Below are 26665 nucleotides of genomic sequence, written 5' to 3' on the forward strand. Positions count from 1 at the left end.
AGGGAATTTAGAGTAATCTAATTCAAATTCCATCTCTCTCTCCATACCATCTCACTCTCTGGTTTGTTTTTAGAGGTAAAGAAACTCAGTTGAAGGAGAATAAATAAGTATCTGAGCTAGAACTAGATTCCACATCTCTTGACACTAATTAAGGTGTTTTTGACTTTGATTGTATTGACATGACCTGGACAATTCTTTGCTGTGGGGGTCTGTCCTGTGCATTGCAGGTGTTGAGTAGCAACCCTGTTTTTTACCCACTAGATGTCAGTAGTTTCCCCCAGTTTTGACAACCACAACCATCTCCAGAGGTGGTCAAGCATTCCTGGTTGGTAAAATAGCTCCTGGTTGAGAACTACTAATCCAATGTATTTTTTTTTTAATAGTCATAATCATTGACACCCATAGTTCACAATTTGAATAATTAGCCCTTAAGTTATGAAGACAAATAAAATTAATAGTAAGTTGGATACAAATACAAATCAAATTCTACTTTTTTAAAAAAATCCTGCTTTGGGGTCTGGGGATGTAGCTTAGTGGTAGAACACTTGCCTTGCATGAGTGAAGTCTTGATTCAATCACCAGCATCACAAAAACAAACAAGAAAATCGGTTTTGCAATTTTTATTGCTGATTTTAGAACCATTTGCATCTAATAAGGATGACTCTTCTTTATGATGGGGTCATTAATGCAGTCATTGCTTTGCTGACTTCCTCATGTTTCCTGTTACAATTCTACTCCCTTGACTCTCATAACACTGAAATTTCTTTTTTTTTTCTGAGATTTCTCTTTCTTTTACCTTGACTATTTCTGTCTGCTGTCTACCACCTATTTCTCCAAGTTCTGTTAGTTTTCATTAGAAACTATTACCCTTGGAACTTTTGAGAGACTTCCTTGACTTTAAGATGTTATCTCTTCATATGACCTTCACATAGATATAATCAATTCCATTCTTATTCCTTTACTTCAGATCTGTATTCTCAACTACCTCATATATTTAAATAGTAGGGGAGCTTCAAACTCCAATTCATTTACCCATGTCCTCTCTTCATGCCTAAATGACCCCCACAAACCTGCTGCCCTGCCTGCTTTCTACTCATTTAATGGTACCATCCTCCTTCGTATTTTCTGGCCAGATACTTAACATCATCTATGAATTCTCTTCTTTCTTCACCTCCTTCAGGTGTCTAGTTTCATTAAGGGTACAGAGGTCAGGAACCATGTCTTTTGCAACAATTTTCCAGACAGTATCTTGCTTGATATCTTGCATGTAGAAAAATGCTCAATAGATATTTATAAATATTTATATATCATTTGACACATGTAGTTAACTAAAAAAAAAAATAGGGGCTAAGCTGCCTTCCTCCTTCTTTTCTGTTTGTGGGGTTGTATCGAAGCCCTTCTCACCCTGCTACCATACTGTGGATGTTAGATGTGCCTCTAACTGAAGTCAAGGTCTCTAATGTTAAGCAAATATATTTTCATAAACTATATAAAGGAAATTTCCATAATATAATGTGTGATTTGTATTATGTAGGTTCATTAAATGAAAAATAACCAACTTAAAGATTTTTAAATGCTCTTTTATGTACTAACTTCCCCATTTTCGAGGGGAGGGCTCACTGATTAATATCTAATCCTTCTGAAAATTCATGTTTGGCATAGACATTTATATAGAAAGCAAAATGGTCAATATACTTCTAAAAATGTCATTAAATATTCTAAATTCAGGCCACAATATGACTATAATAATAAAAAGGCAAATGGCAAACACTCATAATCAAACTTTGCTCCTTTATGAGAGTCTGCCTTTGGGAAAACAATGTAAAGGTAGCTTAAATCTCTGAATTGGACCTATAGGGGTAGAGGTGGGAAGCAAGATAAATGGTTATAAAAAATTCCCTCCCCTATCAGATTATTTTGCAGATAAAACCTTTTCCCTAGAATTGAAATTATACAGTAGAAATGAGTCATTGGCTTTCAGGAGGTATATATCTCATCTTTAGGACTCTTAGCCACAAAGTTCTAGAACACCCAGATAAACATAAACTGGACCCATTACTCAAGAGTTGGTCTTAGTTCTTCTCCATTACACCAACACTTCTATGACGAATGAGATATGCATGTTTCCACCCATGTTTAGGGCAAAGTAGTAGATTTTTCCTTATTTTGACTCACTGGATTTTTTATTTGAATAGTGTTAAGTACTACATTGTATGATGAATATGAGCGCTTAGAAATGTGATTTGGAAATTACTGTCAAAACTGTAGAATATAATGCACTGCATATAAATTGAAAGACATGGCATATTAAATCTTCCCTTGTCACTTGTTGAGGAAGATCTTATGGCTATCTTTTAAAGCTCAAAATTAAAGAAATACTTATTTGTAAGTTGTTATTTTATTGCCTCAGGTTTTGTGCTACTTTAGCTCAAATAGTTATAGTTTTTACATTTTTTAAAAATAAAGCTTAGTTTTAAGGTTTGTAATAAAGAAATAGAATAATTGCTGGCAGAAGACAAGGTTAATTTTCCATACATTTATATGTATAAATGTTAGTTTAAAGGTTAGTCTTCCATACATTTCTATATTTCTACTCATTTATATGTATATATAAATATATACATATATACACACATATATATATTATATATACATTTATATATTTATACACACACACACACACACATATATATATATATATATATATATATATATATTTCTCTGAAAATTAGGCTGTTACTAGAAAGTACTGAAATTTGTTCACTATATTATTTGACCAAGTTTATAGTTATTTTATCCAAGATAAAGCAAGGTCGTGTCTAATAGTGAAATTCTATTTAAAATAGCAAGCCATCCCAAAATGGTGAAGGCATGTTCATTCTTTAAAAGTGCACAAGACCTAACAAGCCTACTATGTTCTAGACAAATTCTAAAATTATAAACTGCTGTGGAAGAAGGTAGGAAACTAACAGTCCATGAGTAGGCTGGCATGTGACCACAGCAAAAGTGTAAACGAAGCGGATTTTGCTACCTGTTTGGGCCAGGCAAATACTATGATTCATCATGAGTTTGCTGTTCTGTTCTTAATATTCTAAAAGATTTGATTGGGAAAATAAGGCATATACCTTTCATTCTGTTAATCATATTTTTGGATCATTTTTATTTGTTTTGATTGCTTTCCAAAGGAATTATTTTCCCCCTGAGATTTGCAAACAATGTTGCTGACTTGGCTTGGTTGGTTGTTCACTGAATCCCAGCATCCATTGCATTGTCCTCCTTCTAGATGAGCCCCTCAGTGTGACCCTTAGGAAGCAAGGTGAAAAGAAACCAAGTGCAATGACAAACATTTTTCTACTTCCGGCATTCTGATGGACTGTTGGGTAACCACTTCGTAGTGCTCCAGGGCCCAAGACATTTAGTGCTATCCCCATTCCGGTGATGGTACTCAGCCTCTCCCACGCACCACGCATGGTCCCCAATATTGTGTAAGGGTGTAGGCTCGGCCTGACTCATGGGGAAGAGACAATTTGTATCCTCTGAGTCAGTGACTCCATTTCCTGTTGGCACATTTGAGATTTCGCTGAAACACAATCTCCAAAAGGTGAAGGTGGAGAGATGAATAGGTGAGCTTCATATTCCTAAAACCCACTTAGAAATTTGACAGAAATAATACCCTCTAAAGAACTTTGTATTTGTATCGAAGTAGAAATTCTAGCTGACACTGAAAGTTTGTAGATCATCTCCCAATATCACTTTGCAGACTTCTCTGTCTCTTAGTTGCCAGTGTAAATTTGGTCACATCTTGATTTTGACACAGACACTATCCAAAATCTTTAGTATCATAGTGAATTATTTTCTTATCAGGGAGTATTGAAATGGATCAAAAGCTCAAATATAATATTTATAATTGAATCATAGAGTGATTGTTGTGTGCAATGAACACTAAAATCATGAAAAAAGTGAATATTAAGAAAATGGATGGATATAACTTAGCACTCAGTTCTTTCCTGTATGACTATAAAATAACGAATAGTGATTTTTACACTCGAGAACCACTGTTTTAAAGCAATAGAGCTGTACATTTGGTCAATCAATTTAGAAACAACTTTGTTATTTCATTGACGACATACATCTATGATAGAACTACACTTACACACTTTTAATTTGAGAGGAGAATTTACAATTATTTACAATTTCCTCTGTTAAAATATCCTGTTGTTGGATTAATGCAGCAAGTCTCACAGAAACTGTCCTGAGCAATGGACTGTGTCCAAGGAAGCGTGACAGGTAGAGGAAGCCCAGTTTTCACGGAGGCACACCCTGGCCTGAACAATCTTTAATTGACAAAGACAAATATTTCACCAGTGGCCTAAACAACTAGAACAAAGTTTCCAACAGTGGAAAAACTGACAACTACCAAAAACCTAAACAAACAAACAAACAAAAACCTCCAGAACCTCAATACAATTAGCTGCATTCTCTAGCAGTGCCAAGTTGCAATTGTAAGCAATTCCAAGCACGCAAAGCCACTCTTGGTTTCTGTAAAGGATAGAAAACCTGGCTTGAAATGTGTACTTTTACCTAGCTGGCACCTTCCTAGGAGAGAATTAGTTATAAGAATCTTTGCAAAGAGAAGTTCAGTTTGTACCGAAGATAGTAAGACAGGGTTTAATTCTTCAGTAACATTTATGTCAAAATTATAGTGAGAAGTATCACAAAATTAACACAGAAGAGAATCTAATTCATCTTCTGTTAAAAAGAATTTTTTAATCTCAGTTTAACTGACAATGAAATCCAGACTTAGCCACTATTTTTGTTATTTAAGAAAGATGATTTTTTTAAATGTATGAGAACAATTGAAGCAACAGTTATATTGTAGGAGAAACATGGAGTGGGGAAGAGAGAGTTCTAAAGCTGTCAAGAAAACAGTATTTTCAAATTATCAAAAGAGTATGCAACTTGCTGTCAGATTCTTTACTCTTACCTTCTGTGGTCACTAGATAAGTAGTCTTGCATAAGACATTTCATTTGTATGCACTGAGGCTGTCTGAGGCTAATAACAGCTTCCCAGGATTGTTATGTTAAGTTTGAAACATGAACATATAAACTATGATACTGATGCTGATATGTAACTTGGTTTGTAGAACCCAAAGAATTTGCCGCATTCTTAATAAATACAAGCCTCCTCTGATTAAGAAAAAGTAAAATAAAATTCCCGTTTTACATGGTTTAATTCATCCTTAAAAGACCAAAATAATAAACAGATTTATAATCTTGTTATAAACCAGTAGAGGGCACTACCCACATATACTGCTAAAACTGCAGGCTAGAAGTTGAGTACAAAAGAACATTTATGGGAAATCACTGGTATGTAAGACATTTTAGAAGAATATCATTTCATTTCAATCTCCCCAAAACTCTGTAAAGCAGAGAAAATGGAGACTTGGAGAAGTTAATTAATGCATCAAAAGTTCTGTCGCTCAAGTTTGCTCACATGATTGCTTTTCCACCATACTTTGTTACCTCCCTTTGGGGTATATACTCTGCTTCAATTACAGGTACCCTAGTTTGATACGTGTGATGTTCATTGGGTTTCATTGCCATTTCTACATTCTCCTGGCTCATTTAGCATTGTGTTTCCTTAAACTCTTTATGCTCAGTTTTCTTATATGTCTGATGTAGCTAATCATAGTGTCTTCCTAAAAGAGTCACTGAGAGAATTAAATAAGATAATATGGATAAGGGGAATAGAAATATGCCTGGCATACAGCACATTTTCATGAAATCTTAACTGTTGTTAACTATTGCTACTACCCCCACCATTATTATTTATTATCTAACAATTAGTCATCTAGACAGGAAAGAGGAGTTGAAGTGCAAATACCTGAAACTTAAATGGAGGAGGCTAAATGCTCTTAAATAAACATGTAAAATTAAAAGGTTTCTTCTTATCATGATTTCTATGCAGTTCAGAATTCACTGGAGTCATTCTGATGCCTATTTTCCAAAGTTTACCTTTTCACTGGAAGCACATAATGAAAGAGCTGGTTCAGACCCTGTCTGAGCTGGCAGAAACTTGGTGCTAGGGATTGGTGTGGTTCTACATTCCAGCTCTTTCCTGAATTAAATAAGCTACATAGCTTATCTGTATCCACAAGTTCAAAAGTATTTAAAAAGTGTATCTGTGCTGAACACGTATGGACCTTTTCTGTACATTCCCTAAACAATGCAGTATAACAGACATTTACACAGCATCCACATTGTAGTTGATGTTATAGATAATCTAGAGATAATTTAAAGCATATGGAAAGAAGTTCATAGGTTATATACAAATTCTATGCCATTTTATGTATGGGATTTAAGCATCTGCAGATTTGGTACTTTCTGGAACCACTTTCCTATGAATATGGTGGGAAGCTATATTCTGATTTTACGTAGATTATATTTTATTGATTACAGTCTATTTTCATGTATAATACAATATAAAAAGTAACAGATACTTATGTAAACAATAAATATATGCTAGTTTTTTTTCTGTTGTTACCATAAATGGATACTTTTTCTTTTTCTAATTTATTTTTTAGTTGTAGTTTGACACATTACCTTTACTTTACTTATTTATTTTTATGTGGTAGTGAGGATCGAACCCAGGGCCTCACACGCGCTAGGTGAGCACTCTACCACTGAGCCACAACCCCAGCCCTAGAGCCTGTTTTTTATTTGAAGTCTTTTGTGGTGGGGTCTACATCACAGCGTTATTGTAAACACACAGTGGAGTAAAACAGTGGAAATTCTCTAACTGTTCAGCTTAGGAAAACTCAAAGTTCACAATCAGGTCTTTGAAAATGTTACTGTGAAATGTTTATAGCAGGTCAAATTTGTAACTCTGAATGCACTGCTTGGACCCTGGGAGAGAAAAGCTGAAGGGTCATTTATTCTCATGAACTACTTTTTTATGCTTTTGATGGATAAAAATTTTAAAACAATCAAAACTACTCTGTAAATGCTGCATTTTTTTCCAAATCTGACCAAGGATTCTTGCCTTGAAACATTAACTATGTTTTTGATTTTCCTCCTTTAATAGGTTTCCAACTTCTACAAACGGTTCCCAGCACGACTGTGATTCCATCATGTATCCCAGGGGAATCAGATGACAACTGCACAGCTTTGGGTAAGCCCAGCTTCATAAATTCTACATCAAGAGATTTCACAGTTTTCAACAAAAATGTAAATATAAATATGTGACAAACAAAAAGGGGAGAGTATTGCCGTATTAATTTTTGATCCACTAATTAATTAGAGTTCTAGAAAAATACATAAAGGAGTAGTGGGAGAGGGATCAGACATCATCTATTTATATATAAAGATTTGTTCTTAAAAATTCAGGAAATAAGGAAAATCCCATTTTCTACAGAATTATCATTAAAAGACACACTGAAAGACTAGATCCCAGAAAACAGGAAATAGAAGAAAGTTCATTTTATAAACAGTTGTTTAAAAATTGTGCATGCATACACATGTCTATTTGTTAAGAGGAACAAATGATGTCCTTTCTTACTTAATGTGTGTCAAACATTTTACTAAGCAATAGTCTTAAGTAATGCCCAGTCTTTTCCCATCAGAGACAGCAGTCTCTGTGGTTCAGTGAAGGTGAGTTCTGTATTCAGTCTGAGCTCCTGAGTCAAGGGTTAGTTTGAGAAAACAAGATATTTTCCACAAAAATATTGCCTTCTTTCTTGTTCCTTCACTATCATGTTCTTTGCAAGTTTGGTGGGCCTTCCTCTACCACCTCTCTCCCTTTTTTGGTTATATGTACAAAAGTATTATTGTCAAGATTTTAAAAAATGATAATTTCATAAACATCTCTCTCACATTTTAGTAACAAAAACATTCTAATGGGAATTTATTTGTAAATAAATGTTGCAACATTCTTTCCAACAAGATTCTTTTTCTCCTTCTTCTTTTTTTTTTTTTTTTTTTGGTGGTGAGCAGGACCAGGGATTGAATTCAGGGGCACTCAACCACTGAGCCATATCCCTAGCCCCATTTTGCATTTTATTTAGAGACAGGGTCTCACCGGGTTGCTTACACCTCCCTGTTGCTGAGACTGGCTTTGAACTTGTGATCCTCCTGCCTCAGCCTCCCCAGCTGCTGGGATTATAGGCGTACACCACTGCCCCTGGCCTAGATTCCTATTTTTATTTTTCTATGTGCCTAATAGGAATTTCTAACTCAGAATTTATCTAGTTTGTTTCAGGTCTCAATGTGAGAAGTGTCAGGAGACTTTGATTTCTTTGATGATAACCTCAGCAATTTGGGAACACACACCAAAACAAAGCTTATGACTTAAAAACCTGTGATAGAATTAAGCTCTCTTGAGTTAATTAAAGGTTTTAGCTTGGAATTGCTTTTGAGAGTAATGAATTTCAGAATCACTTTGAGACTTGAAAAAATGAGGTGTTTTATTTATACCTACTGTGGAGGGTAATGGTGTGTTGTGTGTGTGTGTGTGTGTGTGTGTGTGTGTGTGTAACTACCTTTTCTTTTTTTGTTATTTTTTATTTTATTTACTTATTTTTGCATTACAATTCTTAATACACCATTATACCATAATTTATCATATTTCTGATTGTATATAAGGTATGTTGACACCGAATTCACATCTTCATACATGTATCTTGTATAATGATGAGGGTCTCCTTTCACCATCCATGCTATTCCCCTTCTCCCTCCCTTTCCCTCCCACCCCTATTCCCTATCTAGAGGTAATCTTCCTCCCTTGCTCTCCCTCCCAACCCCATTTTGAGTCACCTCCCTTATATCAGAGAACACATTCAGCATTTGTTTTTTGGGATTGGCTAACTTCACTTAGCATAATCCTCTCTAATGCCATCCATTTCCCTGCAAATGCCAGGATCTTATTTTTTTATTGCTGAGTAATATTCCATTGTGTATAAATGCCACATTTTTTATTCATTTATCCACAACCTTTTCTATCTATAAAGTCTGTTTTTTGAGTATTAAATCTTCCAGTGCTATTTCATTTTGTTTAGTCCATTGGATATATTCCTTTGGACTCAGGGGTTTCTTTATTGTTCTAGGGAGTGTAATACCTAGAGTGGAGTAGTTTTCTCCTCCTGAAAATTCTCCTGGACTGATTGGCATCTGACCTGTTTTGTGAAGTTGCTCAGTGATTACTGTTGTGAAAGAATGATTAATGCCCTGAGTCCAAGAGGGCAACAGAATGCTTTCAACTTTCCGTTTCCTTTACAGTTCAGATGGAAGATAATCCACGTGTGGCTCAGGTGTCCATAACAAAGTGTGGCACTGACATGAATGGCTACTGCTTGCATGGACAGTGCATCTACCTGGTGGACATGAGTGAAAATTACTGCAGGTAATATGCCAAAAGTAAACAAAGACAGTGTTTGAGATTATGTTTCTCTCCTTTTGTTTTAAATTTTGAAGTTATCCTATATTTCTACGGACAGTGAAAATATAATTGATATAGAGTATTAGAAATTGTATTAACTTTTTTGAAACTAGAGAACAAATAGTAGTTTTCAAATTGTACACATAATCCAGGGATGCACAGTGGACATTTCAATTCCTCCTTCAATTCCTTGCCATGATAGGAAGTCCACTTTTAATCTTTTCATTGGACTTCTATGTCAGCCATTGTTTTCAGAATTGATTCCACCGGTTTAGACAAAAAGCATCTCAACCCTACAAAGCTTACAAAACACCATTTCTAGGTAACCAGCCCCCTTGGCAGCTAAATCAGACTGTTGTTTTAATGTCACAATTTAACCTGAGAGCTCTGTGGAGTCATTTTATTAATGTTGTCCCAACTCTATATTCAATCTTTGAATTTATGTTTATAACTTTTAGCAAATCTTGCGGATTTCTTACATTACACTGTAATACTAATTCTTATGAAACTAATTCATAACCATGATATACTGAAATAATTGATTTTTGTCTTGTATTTTTCTTCAGATGTGAAGTGGGTTACACTGGTGTCCGATGTGAGCACTTCTTTTTAACTGTGCATCAACCCTTGAGCAAAGAATATGTGGCCTTGACTGTGATTCTTATTATTTTGTTTCTTGTCATAGTTGCCGGTTCCATATACTACTTCTGCAGATGGTAAGCCAGTGCTTGCTTTATATTCTACTTTCATAAATTACATAATGCAGACTTACAAACCAAGTAAAAATGTGAACATAGTATTAGAGGAATAAGTCTGCATTGATGACATATACAGAGATGTTCTAGCTACAGAACGTCCGGATTTCACTTCATTATGGGTTCTGTTACTTATTACTTCAGTGATTGTCTGAAAGTCAAACAGGGAATATCAGTTCCTTCCTCTATAAAATACAGATGGAAATTCTTATCCTATAATAACCAGGCTGTTTTTAGTACTGACTATGATAGTCCTATGCATGCGGCAGTAAACCATGAGGCAGGATGCTGCTATTATACTTAGATTCTTGTATTTACTTTATTAGGTCAAATTTTTATTTCATAAAACACAGCTTGTAAATTAATAATCCCAGAGTCTTGGCATCTTAAAATGAAAGGCAGACTTGTAGAAATGAGTTTCCAGGAAAAAAAAATATAAAATCTAACTGATCGAATTGGTTCAGGTCATTTCCCTAAACCAGTCATATCCCATTCTTATGTACAATATTGTCACAAGTTGATAACTGAGAAAGACTAGAACTGTAGACTGACAGGTTTTGTAGGTTAGGACCAGGCTGTGGGACTGGTGTGAATTAGTTAATAACAGTTGCCTTGAAAATGTGTCCTTTTAAAATCCTTCTTGTTTTGAAACTGGTACAAAGTGCTCAGTAAATTTTTTAGTTTCAATTTACAAATCGTTCGGTGGTGAAGTTTAAAAGTGTGCTATTTTTTATAAGGTTAAATTTATTTTGTCCATATTTGATTCAAAGACTCCATCAAATAATAATGCCTTCCTAATTAGTTATCATCACAGAATGAAGAGCTATTAAGAGAGAGAAGGAAAAAAGAAAGAGAAGGGAAGAGAATGGAAGGGGGGAGAGAGAAATGGATTCTCTTCAGTAAATTTCACAATATTCATGATCATGTTAAGACCTTTGAGAAGTCCTTCCACTATTTCCTTCCAAATTTCTTTTGACTAAAGAACACTACTCCCTTCCTTCCTCCTTTTGTCACCTTGTCCAACCTAAACCCAGGCACTTCCGCCATTTTGAATACACTATGCTAACATGCCTTTGGAGTCCATATTTTTTTTTCTTTTGTTACCTTGCTTTTTTCTTGTAACTATTGAGTATAATGCTAATAGTTTCATTTCTTAATATTTCCAGGTACAAAAACCACAAAAGCAAAAACTCAAAGAAGGAATATGAGAGAGTGACCTCAGGGGACCCAGCGTTGTCTCAAGTCTGAACAGCACAGGGATGCACTGCATTCCTAGTCAATGTTAATATTCCTATTTTATTAATAATATTTATGTTGGGTTGTGTGTTAGGTCAACAACTGTGTATTTTTAATATACTCAAAAATGTTTTTATTTTTGTTTTATTTTTGACAAACTATTTACTAATATATTATGTGTAAAAATATTTAATACCAAAGAAAAGTGATATTTTTGTAAGAAATAATTTCCTGAGCTAAATGCTTTATTGAAAGCTTCAAAGCTTATATGCCTGCTGCACAGGGCCTAGGAATGAGCAATGCCTAATTCATTGTTCAGGAAGTGTCAGCTTGTGACTTATTTCTGTAAACCTAAATATATGGTCAAATCAATCTTATAAGTAGATTCTTTTCTATTGCTCAAATCAGTGATAATTGACTTGACTATGTTATGGCATTGGTTGGTGCCACTGTTTCATGTAATACAATTGAGATTTGGGAAAACAAATACAGGTCATATGCTAAACAGTTTAGCATATTTGAAATAAACTGAGTTCAGGAAGAATGGCCTCTACATTCCTATATTGGCTAGCTTGATACTCACTTGCTTGGAGGGTCAATGGACCATCCCCTGTGCCAACCTACAACTACAGAAAACTGTCAGCCACCTGCCAGATTCTCTTCAAGTAAAGTGAAGGGAAGAGTTTGTCATCTTTCATGTCAATAGTGGGTATTCCATAGCTTCACACTATTCTATTTTTGTACAACACATCGTTTATGTTATGTGTTTATAATTGTTTCTCATGAGACAATTAGAAAAAAATACATTCTTGAAGCCAAATTTGTGCTTCTTTTTAGGGTATTAATTTTCACAAGAGATTTATTGAAGAATTGTAAAGTAAATCAGAGTCCAAAATGTGATAAGCTAATTATTATTTTAAAATAGAATAGAACAGTAGTTCTATGTTATCTAAAAATGGACATACAGGTATTTCTATTCAAGATGGTTTCACTTACAGTTTAAGTAGCTTCTTCTAAAACTTAAAGTTACATATTTAAAAATATCTTCATATAGGCAGTGGAAAATAATAAGAGAAAATAAACTATAGTGTATTTTTCCAAATGAAAAACTCTATTGGAAAGCTTTTAAAATGTAGGGACTTAACTACACCTTCTTATGGAGGCTGAGATGAAAGTACCCCTTACACACTTTATCCCCTGTTATTTATTTATTTTCTGGAAGAAACAGATTTCTTCTGCACTCTGAGGTCTCAGTGAGCTCAGGGTATTTTGAGCAATTGCATAGAAGTCAGGGCTGTCACCACCTTTGGCTTTCATGGGAGTGTACCTCTCTGAATGCTAAATTTTTCGTTCTCATCTCTGGATCACATACCAGGTCAGGGAGGATCTTCTTCCTCCACATTTTTTCCTGGCATGTACTAGGGCAACAAAGATATCACCAGACAAGTCACCTCTGGAGTACCAGATGCCAGGAATTGCCTCCAGATGGAGCCATGTATTATATACTCTGATGTGTTCACATGGCTCTCATGTATAGTCCTGGCCTGGCAGGGAAACAAGCAAACAAAAGAAACGAAAATCTATACATAAACATATTTGTATACAAACACTTAAGTACACATGAGCTCTATTGACTATTGAATCATAGTCATTTGTTGCTCTATAACTAATGTGTGAAACTTAAAAGCAAGATAAAAGGAAAACAGAAATCAGAGAGACTTTAAAGTATATTTATTTCATGTTTACTATAGCTGAAATCAAATGTATTATTACATAAGGGCACATTTTAAATTGACACCTACTGAATGTAATGCAAGTCTGCCTATTTTCAGTGATCTTGTCTGTTTTAAAGAAAACTTATCGACTAAGAACTCAACTACAATCTATTTCATTAACAAAAGTTTCATTGACAGCGTCTCAGCATTGATATATTAGTCTGTCTTCAGCGTCTCAATGCATATTATATAACATGGTGCAAGTAGTTTTGGATTTTTTTTTTTTTTTTGGTACTGGGGAGTGAACTCAGGGGCACTCGACCACTGAGCCACATCCCAGCCCTATGTTGTATTTTATTTAGAGACAGACTCTCACTGAGTTGCTTAGCGCCTTGCTTTTGCTGAGGCTGACTTTGAACTTGCAATCCTCCTGCCTCAGCCCGCGCCCCTGAGCTGCTGGAATTACAGGCATGTGCCACCATGCCTGGCTAGTTTGGGATATTTTTATCTTTACTAAAATGCTTAAAAACCAGCCCCATAGGATTGGGTGTGTAACTCAGTGACACAGCACTTGCCTAGTATGTGCGAGGCCCTGAGTTTGATCCCCAGTATTGCAAAAAACTAACGAACTAACCCCTAAAAGAGTTAAATTTTTATTTACAAATACATATTAAATAATGAAAATATATAAATCAGATTGCATTTTGTGGATGAAAATTAGTAAAAAGTGGTTGCTATAGTGAGGATAATGCTGAATAGACATAAAAGAAAGACTTTTGCTCTCAGTTCATGTTTCCTACAGGAAATGAAAAGTATTTGGCTCACTTTTAGTTATCATCCTCATTTTACAGATTTCTCTATGTCTCAAAGAAGCTACACACACACACACACACACACACACACATATATGTGGATATATAATATAAATATATATATATTTTATATATATGTGTATATGTATATATGTATAAAATATGTATAAAATGAGTCACATGATTCCCTCCGCTTACGCTGTATATGTATACATATTACTTATATGTACTGAGAACCTAAGCAATCCCTGAAGCAAAAATGCATAATTTATAATCTCCCACCAAGACCACCCAAAAACCCAGAAGACATATTCTATAACCAGGATGTTAAGTTCTGTGATTGGTACTAAAGTTTAACCTTAAAATTGAGATTATTGTACTATTTGAACATCTATAATCCAATACAATTTTACTGTTCTCCTATACATTGTTTTGCCCTCATCCCTCTGTCAAAAGTCAAAGCAATGGGAAAAATTATATACTGGTATGACATTGTCCAAACTCAAATTTTTATTTTTGAGTCCTCGAATGGAAAGCTAGCTAAATTTAACTGTGACTGAGAATCAAATCAATTTTTATTCAGCAAATACATGTGTTTAATTTATATTTAATAGTAGATTTAAAATCTCTCTGACTCATGTTGGTAATTTTTGCTACAGTTTTATTCTGTAGAATTTTGAAAACAAAATGCTTGATTTGCTGGCAAACATTTTCTGACTTTTTCTATTCTTTTGGGAGAAATGGGAGCATACACAGTGTTTCTGGAATAACTTTTAAAGTTTTAACATAATAATGATGTCTAAAATATATCTGCTATTTTAACATAATGATGTTAAATCTAATATACTGTATTTTTCTTTTTGCCTTTTTTGCACTCTGTAATTGCACTTTTTAAGTTTGAAGAGCCATTTTGGTATACAGTTTCTATTAAAGATGCTATGGAACATAAACTTGTACTATATATATTTTAAAGTAACTTATTTGTTGACTATGAATTTTATCAGAATACTGAATTGTATCAATTTGTTTGTGTTCAGTATCAGCTTTGATAATTGTGTACCTTAAGACATTGAAGGAGAATATAGATAATTTACAAGATATTGTTAATTTTTATTTATTTGTTTTGGGAACTGGCAAAAAAACACAATTGAGAAATAAATGTGCATTAAGCACCATCAATAAAACATCTGCACTTTCAATATGGTCTCTTTCTTCTATTTTATTTTTCTTTTGCTATTTTTCCCCACAATTTATTAAGGGGCTTAAAAGTAGTGACAGAATTATAATGTGTGTTCATATAAAGACATAATGCTCTGAATTTGCAAAAAAAGTGAGACACATTAATTATAAAATTCTAAGTGATCATATATTTTACAAGAATATTTTAAATAATATATTAAAAGAGTACTTTTGAAAAGAATAATATTCTACTAAGAGGTAGCTTTTTAAGGTACATATTAGCTAGAATTAGGCCACATGATTCCCTCAGCTTATGCTAAGAAACTTGGCGTAGGCTTTCAGAGAAGAAAACATGTGTTCCCTGTGATGCATGGAGGCATCACGATAGTGTTAGCTTCCTTGCTATACTGCTTCAATAACCTGTAGAGCTGTGTGTGTGTGACTGTGTGTGTGTGTGTGTGTGTGTGTGTGTGTGTGTTGCTTAGCATGGAACTCAGAGCCTTGTGCATCCTAAGAGTATACTCTACCACTGAGCTACATCCCTATCCCTGCCCAGAAAGTACTTTATCCATTTCTTAGCTCCTTGGGTTCTTCATTAGTCTGCAGGGAGAGGTGGGAGCCAGAACTATGATCATTCCACAGAGAAGTTAAGTAACTAATAGCAATGAGCTGTTAGGAGAAATGAAGTCTTAGGACCCCCAATTCCCCTGAAATTCTGACCAGGTTAGGGGCTGCAAAACATTGTGAGGAGTTAGTCTCAAATTTAGCTTAAAATTTCCTTGGGAAAAACAGGAATTCTAAATAATTAGAATTAATGGGATCTTACAGAACCAACAGACTGATTGGGTGCAAAGTCTGAGAACTTGGAGAGCAAAGGAAAGGAAGTAGAAACTTTTTTCTTTTGGCTTAGAGGATATTACACTCACCTGGTTTTATACTCACTTCTGAGTCTCTTGCTAGATCTTCTTCAATATACTTCATCCTTAACCATGGACCTGTAATACCGCAGTGTTCTGGATTTATGTTTTATGTTTTGTTTTGTGACCATTTGAGGAGAAATATAGTCATGAATTGGTCAATTTGAATTCAGTACTTGTAATTTTCTCTTTTGAAAATCTTGATATTCTAACCCTTAATCAAGAAGAACTTTGTAGGACAAATATGAGATTCCATATAATTAAAGTAAAAGCCAAAGAACAGGGCCATTCTAATGAACTGCTTTACTGCTTTTAAAAATGGTGAACTCCAACCATTTTTATTTTTGGGGTGCTTATGCTCTAGGATAGCAACATATCATTGCCTAGCTCTGAATGTGGACTTACCCCTTGGCTAAGGGAGGGCATTTTAGTTGAGAAAAGCACCAACAATAGTTGGAATGGAAAATAACAACAACAGCAACAGTGTACTCCAAAGGAAAAGCACTGTGTATTACCAGAGAAGAATGAATGATTTCTGAACAGATGAATGACAGAGGTCCACCCTATATACCAGAGAGTACCAGGCCAAATAACTTAGAGTCAAGTGATATCAACAGAGAAGGTTTTATTGGAAGGCAATACTTAAACTGGAATTTGTAAAGTTAACAGTACTTTGATAAGCAAAGAAGAGATAGTAGGACATTTCAAATAATTAGCAAGTATGCTAACAAAATCTTAGAATTAATATCAGCAGACCATATAGCAACAAAGCAGACCATCCTTATACTAGCAGAGGATATAAGTTTGAGAATAGTTAAGGATTTCACTTGAAGGACTTTCAAAGTCATGCTGAGGAGATAAGCTTGATATTAATAGGTCATAGGGAATCATTTGAAACTCATGATCAGAGACATAACACTATAAATTGGTGTGATAGGCAGAACTCCTACATCCCTCCCCTAAAAAGATCTTGTTGGAATCCCTGAAACCTGTGAGTATTTACCTCACATAGCAAAGGGATGTTACAGATGAGAGCGAGGTTATGACCTAGAGATTGGAGGTTTCTAGGTTAGCCAGGTAGGCATATAGGCCCACTCTAACCATAGGAGTGCTTTAAAATTGGGGGTCATTCATAGCTAGAGTCAGATATGACATGAGAAGCACTTGACCCACCTTCTGATGAAGGAAAGGAGCCACAAACCAAGAAATACTGGTAATCTATGGAAGGCAAAAGAGGTGAGGCCAAAAATTCTCCTTTATGGACTCCAGAAAAGAATTTTTATGAAGTACCAACACTGTGATTTTAGTCCAATGAAGATGAGTTGAACTTTTGATCTATAAGGTAGTAAGTTCTGTTGTTTTAAGTTAGTGAATAAATGGAGATTTGTTGTAGCAATACTAGGAATCTACTACAGTTAGTGTTTTGGGAAGATTGCAGAGATTATTCAAGAAGACTGAGAGAAAAAGGTTGGAGACAGAGAAGCCAGTCAATGGAATGCTGTAAATAGTCAAGATGTATATTGAGGAAGGCTAAGATTGGAATTTTGTTTGAGAGAACAGGGAGTAGGAGGCCAAGTTTGACACATCACAGTGGGATAATTGAATATATACATTGTTTAGAGATGGGAATAAAGCAAAGTTGGAAATAATTCAGTTCAGAAAAGAAGAAAATTAGTCTAGTTTAAACATGTTGAATCTAAGATAACAGCTGGGCATAATATAAATAGCATATCTACTATATTTGGTATTACCTCAAAATAACATACAGTTTTATAATTCAGAAAACACTCATCTATTAACTCTTTGTTTATATGCATATTTCCATGAGATGGAATACTAATAATTATTACCTACATGAAAACAGGGCTGGGGGTATATCTCAGTGGTTGAGTGCATGTTTAGCATGTGCAAAACCCTGGGTTTGATCCTTGGCATCAAAACAATCAAAACATGAAAAAGAGAATATAGTCTCCAGAAAGGTTGTGATTTGCAAAATTACAGGACTCATAGAAGAGCCTAGATGTCCTGACTCCCAAGTCACCTTCTTAGTGGTGTCTTTCCAGTGCAGAGTTTGGGTATTGGTTGTGACTAAAGCTATAAGGGTGGGAACCCTCATCACAGAAACTATGGATGAAACCAGTAAAACACTTCAAGTTAAACACTTTTAAGGAATGAGAGTATAGGGAAAATGCAAAAAGCAAAAAAGAGAAAGAAACTAAACCAAATCAGACAAAAACAAACAAACAAACAAAAAATGAGTCTGAGGAAATGTTTTTGTTTAAAGAACTGGTAAAAGAAAAGAAGTCTTTCAAGACAAAGTAAGTGGTTAAATATTTCATCCAAGCATTCAAATACTTATTGAGGACCTTACTCTACTCCATCTTGAGAATAAGTGATAGGCAAAATAGACAAAACCTGAAATTTATATTCTAGTAAGAAAAAAGAAAATAAATACAATAGTATTTATTATTTATTTAATTATATTAAATAAATTATATTAATTATAATTATTATTATTTATTTAAATACAATAGTATTTATTATTATTATACAATAATAGTAACAAACACTTATATGAGTTTGATTATATAGAGCTTCATTGTTCAGCTTTTTGATCATAACTTGATAAATCCTTGCAAAAATTCTATGACATATGTAACTATTTTCATAAAATGTGTTTTTTTTTCAGATGAGGAGATGGAAGCAAAGTAATTTGCCTAAGGTTTCATTGGTGGTGATAAAATAAGATAGTAGAATATCACACTATGATTTCAGGGTAGCTTTAGCTAGGGTGGTCAGGGAAGTAGTCCTATGGAGGTGATAAATTAAGATAAATAGAGAAATGAGACAAACTTGGCCAATGTGTGGCACCAAAATATTCTTGGACTGGAGTAATAATGGCTCTAATGTGCCAAAGATTTTAGGATCAGTGTGGGCCAGTGCATGCTCTAAGGACTGTGACAAGAGAAGTCAGAGGGGCCGTCAAGAGTAGAAAGTATAGAGCATGTAGGGCTTTGCTTCTAATTATTAAAAATGCAATCACAAATAATCCAAGGTTTAGAGATAGGATAATAAAGAATTTGTACTTCTAAAAGACCAGGCTATCTATTATATGGAAAATAGACTGAAGTGGGACAAGACAGAAACCTGGAAAACAAGAGGGGAGGCATTTAAATCACTCACCTCAGTTACAACAAGGCTAAGACAAAGCTGGCAGTAGTGGAGGTAATGAATTGGGTTGAATTTGAGGTGTTTCTTATATATGCTGTAGATTAACAGGACTTATTGATAGTTATAACCAGGAAGGCACTAGGAAAACATGGCAACCCAGGAGGAAAAAAATATCTATGATGTACACCAATAGTCAACACTGTCCAGTACAAAAGAAATCTAGAAGGGAAACACACACACACACACATACACACACGGAAAATGGAAAATGCCTCTTCTGGCTTTGACTTCTCAATGTCATGAAGGTTGAAAATGTGTTTCTAGTGGTGGTGAGGGGGTAGGCCTGATGGCACTGGATTAAGGAAGTGGTGGTGGCTGCTAATAGAAAATATTCATCTAGAATCTTGTCTGGGAAAGAGATGGACAACGTCAAATTCTCAAGTGTTCAGTTGTTGATTATACAGCTTTTTGGATTAACCAGGCTTTCTGCTTTTTTCTCTTTGGACTTTTGTATGTTCATTAAAATCTATAGAAAAATTAAGTTGATTCCAGGAAGGAATACCCATTGGATTTCACTTCTAGCCATCTCTGGCATTCATATCACAGATAACTGAAAGCTGGCTCTCACCCCAAGTTTCAGGAAAGGTACCAGTGCACATGAGTCATATGCTTACATAAGATGCAGTCTAGATTACAGTGGGAGAATCTGGCTGTGGGAATATAAATAAGCCCCTTATCAGTGGGCAGGGCCTCTTTATACATGGGTTGGGCTTTGGAACAGAAAGTTGAACTGAAGAACACACACAAGAGCTATACTGAAATTTAATTCCCCCTCCAATGCACATGATGACTCCTGGGCCTGTTGGTGGTGTCGTGTAATTTAGAAATTATGAGTAGGAGGTTTCAGGACATAAATTTTAGTTGACTTTTCAAAGGTAACAATTTGCTATCTTTGATATGAGAATGCAAAACCTAAGGATAAAAAGCCATATTACAACATTGTTTCTGCCTCTTTAATCTGTATCTTCAAAGACTCTCCAAGTCTAGAGCCCTGCTGTAATATTCCTTAGGCAGGGGTCCAATCCCCAGTAGTTCCATGTTTGATATGTGCTTCTTTTCTGGCCATTTGTCATTCTCCAGTATTTTGTAGAAGAGTTCAACATTTATTACTAATAAGATGATAACTAATCATTCCTATTAGGAACCAATATAGATTATAATAAAGTCTCAAATCAAGACTATAACAGAAATATTTTCTGAATCTAAGCCCACACTATCTGAGATTTGGGTCCTAAAGTAGTATGTAAGAAACTGACCATGGGAATGAAATCACAACAGAAGTGAATTCCATTGAAAGTCCTTGACACAGAGAAAATGCAAATTCAGCTTATAGCATAAATGATATTGCCACAGATACTAATCAATTTTATAGCATTTTCTCATCATAACATGCAGCATTTGGTTTGGGGTTTGAGGTATATAGGAAACAAATCCCACAGTCCATTAACTTTTATAACAGCCATACATCAGATCACAGCAATGGAAAAAGAATTTCTTGGGTATGCATTCCCCCGATGGAGAGTCCCAGGGTCAGGCTCTAAGCATCACTCACCAGCATCAGCAGCAGGGTCCTGTGTCACTGAAAGCACTGATGTTATGTGGTGTGTGTGTGTGTGTGTGTGTGTGTGTGTGTGGCATTTAACAAGAAACCGAGAGTATCATAAAAATTTATGGCTACTTCTGTCATTTTTTAAAAAGAGTCATACTCTCGGCTCCAGAAAAGTATTTGCTTTTATAAGTTTTTGTTTTGGTGTTTGATTTAACTAAGTTTTAAAGTACTGCCAAATAAAAAGCTTAAAGGTTATCCTTTTTCCTTTATACCTTAAAATTATCACAATTAACATTTCGATTTCTAGTTTTACAGACTTTCCTGTGTGTGTGATTGTGGGTATGTTTACATGCACATGTATATATAGAAATGAAATCATTCTTGGTGCATCATTTTCTATCTTGTTTTTATCACTTAACAGTAAGTATTATTGTTTAATAACATTTTAATGACAACATGATCCTAAAACAATGCTATATTACTAGGTGCAAAAGTTGTTTCCAGTTTTCCATAGTTGTACATAAGTTTTGATAAATAACTTTGTAACAAAATCATGTGCTTCTCCATGATTATTTCCTTAGAATGAGTATACAAAGGTGAAATTACTGAACCAATACTAAGAATATGTAAAATTTTGCTTTTGATATAATTCTCAGCAGTTACTTTTAAAAAATACAGATGAAAAAATTTTTAAATGTGAATTAATACTAATAGGAGACCTGGGAAGTGATTTAATCATGAGTTATCCTACTGTGATAGGTAAGCTAAAATATGCCCGTGGAAAAAGACCCTCAGTAAATGGAGACCTCTAAAAAACCATGACAAGTTTGTGGAGTTTAGTTTTACGGTTAAAGATCATCAGAACACTCAATGTATGTTCATAAGAGATGAGACACATTATTAATTAAAATATCTTTCACCTGAGGAACTTTCACAATGTGCCTTCAAGAATTAATGGCTAGACTGTTTGACCAAAGAGGAGAATTCTGACTTTCAAGTAGAGAGTTATTGCCACGGGACCTGGTTTCCATGAGACTTGATCACCAAGAAACTTTGTAAACTTACCCAAATCAGCAAAATCTTGCAATGACACACCTGCTTAGAATCCCACCCCCTCACCCACGGAATCTATATCTATATCTATATCTATATCTATATCATATCTATATCTATATCTGTAAAAAACCCTTGGGCACATCACTCATCTTCTTTTCTCTGAAAGGTGAGGGTCTCCTGCACCCTCTCTGAGTGTGAATTTCCTTGCTGTTCTTAAGTAAATCTTTTCCTGTGCCTAGCTTATTCTTTTTGTGATGAGTGGCAAGCACTTGGTTAGTTCCAAGTTGAAGTCCCCCTCTCTTTGGACATCCTTGAATCCCCTTTTAAGAGCTTTTAAGCCCTCTTGATTCATTATTTCTTTTGTCTTTAAGCAATTTGAGAATATTTCCATATAGCATGTAGCTCTGCCTCTCTGAATACTTCAGTGTTTATTTCCTAAGAAAAAAGGATATTCTCACATAACCATAGTCAAATTTTCAAAAGCAGGAAATTTAGCAGAAACTGAATACTTTTTCTGATATTCATTTCACTAAAATGTCAGAAATTGTGCTAATATTATTCTTCATAGTTATTGCTTTTTTTCTTATCCAGAATCCAATTCAGGATCATGGGTCAAACTTAACTGTCCATTCTCTTTAATTTCCTTTAATCGGTAACAGTTCCTCAACATTTCTTTGTATTCTTGATGTCGATCTTGACAGTTGAAGATTACAACACAGCTCTTTTCTGAAAGGTTCCACATTTGATAGTGGTTTATGATTAAATTCAGGTCATGCTGCTTTGCAAGGAACATGAAGCAATAGCATACCTCTTGCAGTACATTGTATTAGAAACCCTAAGATACTGACTTATCATAATATTGTGATATTAACTTTGATTACTTAGTTAAGATGAAATGTTAGATGGCTCAACTATAAAGTTATTATTTTTCCTCATAATTGATAACTAATTTGTAGGAAGTATCTTTGGACTATGTAAATATGCTTTTTCTTGTCAATATTTAACCCACTGGTTTTAATATTCACTAATGAAATTTTTATTTTATTATTTGGCAGTCTATTGTGAAAAAGAATTTTTTTCTAAAGCTTTATTTATTTTTATCACTATGAACTTATGAATACTGGTTCTACCTCTATTCATAAATTAAACAGAAGGGGACTTTCAGGCTTACAATTCAGACTAAGATGCAGCCGAGGCTCAGAAACCTAAAGCCTGCTGCTTAACCTAGGGCATGTTATGTTAACATCTCTGTATGGATATTGCCTTTTCTTGGTGGGGATTCTACCTTATAGGGTTGCTGTAAGGATTCAATGAATTAATACGTGCAAAATGCCTAGAACAGTACCTGGCAGATACTGAATATCTAATAAGTGCCATCTGCTATTAGGCTTTCAAAAGAATATAGTTCCGTACAATTGGTGCTTAATTGGGAGAAATTATACATTTAAATCACTTGTTCAAATCACTCTAGTTACTTCTAAACTACATCTGGCATGATTTCTTTTTCTCATATAATTAAACCAGCTGTGATCTCATGTTTGTGATATCTGATAAGTTTTAGCAATGCATTCTTAACTTTTGTCAGACAAACTGGGCAATATAAAGTAGGGACATACACAACTTCCCCATAGTTTGCATGAACAGTGGAAGATGACATCATGGAAAGCTGGTGGCTGAAGTACTTCCTTTTAATGGGACACACGGTCTCCTTGGCATCCGTATAGTGGCAGAAAGCGGTGGAGTGTACTCACCTCTTGCTGTGGCTTGCTATCATCTCATGAGACTAGAGAAGGCTCAGGGTCATCTTGGTGGGGGTCGGTTGCTGCTTCTATTTTAAAGCTTCAGTTCAGGAGTGGGAAGAGGAAGCACAGTCCTCTGTGCAAAGTCAGAATAGGTCTAAGAAATTGATCTGGAGGGACTGGAAATCAGACATGTGAAAATGTCTGTAAAGATATTAATCAAAATTCTAATTTTAAGAGCACAAGCTTAGTTACCACATAAACTTTCAATGAAAAGGGAATAAATTTTTGGTTAGAACATAAGTTGATACTGTGTTTTTGAAAATTTGACTCATAAATCAAAGCATGAATCTTCAGCTAGTAATTGTGGCTAGAAATCCATTCTCAAGAAATATTCTGAGATCCATGTAAAGAATTTTTTCTTTGTTTTTGCTTTTTTTTTTGAGGGGGGGCACTGGGGTTTGAACTCTGGGGCACCTTTCCAATGAGCTACATCCCCAGTCCTGTTTATTTTTTTTATTTTAAGACAGGATCTCACTAAGTTGCTGAGGGCCTCACTAATTTGCTGAGGCTGACCTTGACCTTTTGATCCTCTTGCCTTAGCCTCCCAAGTGGCTGGGATTACAGGTATGTACCAATATGCCTGGCCATGTAAATATAAATCTAAACATAATGAATAATTATGTTCATTGTAGTATTATTTTATAATGGAAAAAAATTGGAAACATCTTGGATCTCCAAATAATGAATCTACAAAATAAAAATAATGTTCATGTAAACAGTTTCATGACATTGGGGGATGCTCATCACTTAATGTTGAATGAAGAATTTAAGATGTAAAACTGTGTTAGTGGGTCCTCTGGGAAGCAAAGAATCTAGGGCAGGATAATGTCTGTGACAGATCAAAGACAGGGAATAAGAACAGCAGCAATGAGGGCAGATTTAGCACTGAAGGTCTGACTCCTGTAGGAGGAGAGAGGGAAGAAGGAGAATTGAGGAAGAGGAGACAGACTGTGGCCCTGAGAAAGTCATGGCCTGTAAGAGTGTCGGCACAGGAATGGCTTGAAGAGGACCCTGCTTTGGGTAGAGAGGCCCAGCCCCAGCCCCTGCTGCCTTGCTCAGTCACTTGCTAGGGGGACTTTTGAAGAACTTGGAGAGCTGAGCACTCTCCAACACTGTGGCCCATTTCAAAGAGGCTGTAACTGAAGACTGTGGCACCCTCATTCCTCACAGTTGATTGACAGGTTCTTTCTTGATGAAAGATCTGATGGTGTACCTCCATGCTGTTGTAAAAACTATTTAGTGTGATCTTCTTGTTGAGAAATAGTGAAGGGGGGAGGAAAAGAAAAAATAAAGCTAACATAGATTATCTGTAGATTGTAAAAATGTGAATTTTGTGAAGTCATTTACTTGTTTTTATACTAATTTTTATCTGTTTTATACATTTTTATAATAAACATTTTTTTACAATAAGAAATTTGACTAAAAAAGAACTAATATAAAAATTAGTATGAAAAGGAATAATATATTTTCCCTCCTTCCATCTTAAATCAATCATTTTTAAAAGCTAGTTTGTATCCATGGGCCATACACTCCCAGTTTCCTTTGCTAAGCCAAGAACAGTGCATGGCTTTTCAGTGAGTAGCAGAGAAATTTGAATTTTCAGTGAATCCTTACCAAAGATCTTCTGAGAACTTTTCAATAATATTTTCAGAATGAAAAAAAAATTAAGTAAAAATTAAAAATATTATATCAAAATTTACTATAGTCAATAGCAAGTCTTAACTTTCCCCTTCACCCTCCCAACAAGTAAACAAACAACACATTACACTGTACTTGTCTGCAAAATCACTTTGAAAAGATTTGTTTGCTTTTATTTTGAAAATAAATATAAAATTTGGAAACCATAAAGAGAAGAAAAAAATTCCTCTATTGTTATAAAGCAATGTAGCCATATCATTCTCTTCTGCATTCATTCTTTCTCCTTCTGGTAATTAATGATGCTTTTCCAAAAAAACAACATGTCCAGGGAAAGATTTTTTTTTTTCAGGTCAGTTCTCAACATAAATTGGTTAAAAGGTGACAAAGTTCACATGGTAAGCTAATCCATTAATAGTCATTGAACTGGTCAGGACTAAGATAATTCTGTATAGTATACTTTAAATTTGACCAACAAAAACTGAAGTTAAGGAGCTGGGGTTGTGGCTCAGTGGTAGAGCGCTTGCCTAGCACTTGGGAGGCGCTGGGTTCGATCCTCAGCACCACATAAAAATAAAAATAAATAAAACAAAGGTAATGTGTCCAACTACAACTAAAAAATATATTTAAAAAAAAGAAGAATGTTAACAGGTAAGAGTCTGAGGTTAAATTCACTCAACCACACAACTTTGTTAAATAAGCACTCATTTGCTGTATTAATGCCCAGCAGTGAAATTCTACTGAGAGTGCACATAGGCTCAAATGAAGTGATGTTTATTAGCTCTGTTGCTATAGCAGCAAAGGAAAACACCCACTATAGGGTACTTTTAGTGAAAGGGAGTTAGAAATTGTTAAAGGGTTTGGGACTGGGCTGGATGATTTTAGGAGTGTTTAAGGAAGTAAGGCTTTGCTCTAGATGGGGTGCTTGTCAGAAAGCCTGGCCAATTCAATAATGGTCTTGAAAAATTTTAAGAGGCAGGAAGAAGGTTAGAAGCTTAGAGGCTCAGATGTCTTTGGTAAAGAAATAGAAGTCACATCAGCTAGGTTATTTTGGTGGTTATGTTGAATCCTTGTCTCTGAGTTAATGTATAATTGGGAAGTCCTTTTATATTTTGTCATGTTCCACTCTGGCCATGGGATGGCCCTCTCTGTCTCTTCTTAGTTTCCTGTGGGTATAGTTCATATTCAGTGGGAAATACTGTGACCTAGCTGTCAGCTCTCAGGGCCTTTTTATTTGATTCTTAATTTCTCATTTATTCATACATTCAACAAATATATATGAATTTAGGATGCACCTGGCTGTATGTGAGGTATGAAGAACAGATTGGAAAATGAGACAGCAGAT

At 34.9% G+C, this 26665-nt stretch overlaps 1 protein-coding gene across 1 annotated transcript; it reads left to right on the forward strand.

Moving 5' to 3' along the window:
• The first annotated feature begins 4259 nt into the window (after nt 1–4259).
• Nucleotides 4260–11436, forward strand: Ereg (epiregulin). Its single transcript, XM_071614009.1, has 5 exons — nt 4260–4287; nt 7085–7171; nt 9274–9397; nt 10000–10149; nt 11355–11436. The coding sequence occupies exons 1-5, from the start codon at nt 4260–4262 to the stop codon at nt 11434–11436; spliced, it is 471 nt and encodes a 156-aa protein (XP_071470110.1).
• The last annotated feature ends 15229 nt before the right edge of the window (nt 11437–26665 follow it).

This window comes from Marmota flaviventris, chromosome 7, assembly GCF_047511675.1.
Source record: "Marmota flaviventris isolate mMarFla1 chromosome 7, mMarFla1.hap1, whole genome shotgun sequence".
NCBI classification, from domain to species: domain Eukaryota; kingdom Metazoa; phylum Chordata; class Mammalia; order Rodentia; family Sciuridae; genus Marmota; species Marmota flaviventris.

Excerpts from the sequence above, each read along its gene's own strand:
- Ereg (XM_071614009.1), top strand. The coding sequence starts at position 4,260 with ATGGACTGTGTCCAAGGAAGCGTGACAG. Across the intron at positions 4,288-7,084 it reads TGTCCAAGGAAGCGTGACAG|GTTTCCAACTTCTACAAACG; the intron begins GTAGAGGAAGCC and ends CTCCTTTAATAG. Across the intron at positions 10,150-11,354 it reads ATATACTACTTCTGCAGATG|GTACAAAAACCACAAAAGCA; the intron begins GTAAGCCAGTGC and ends TAATATTTCCAG.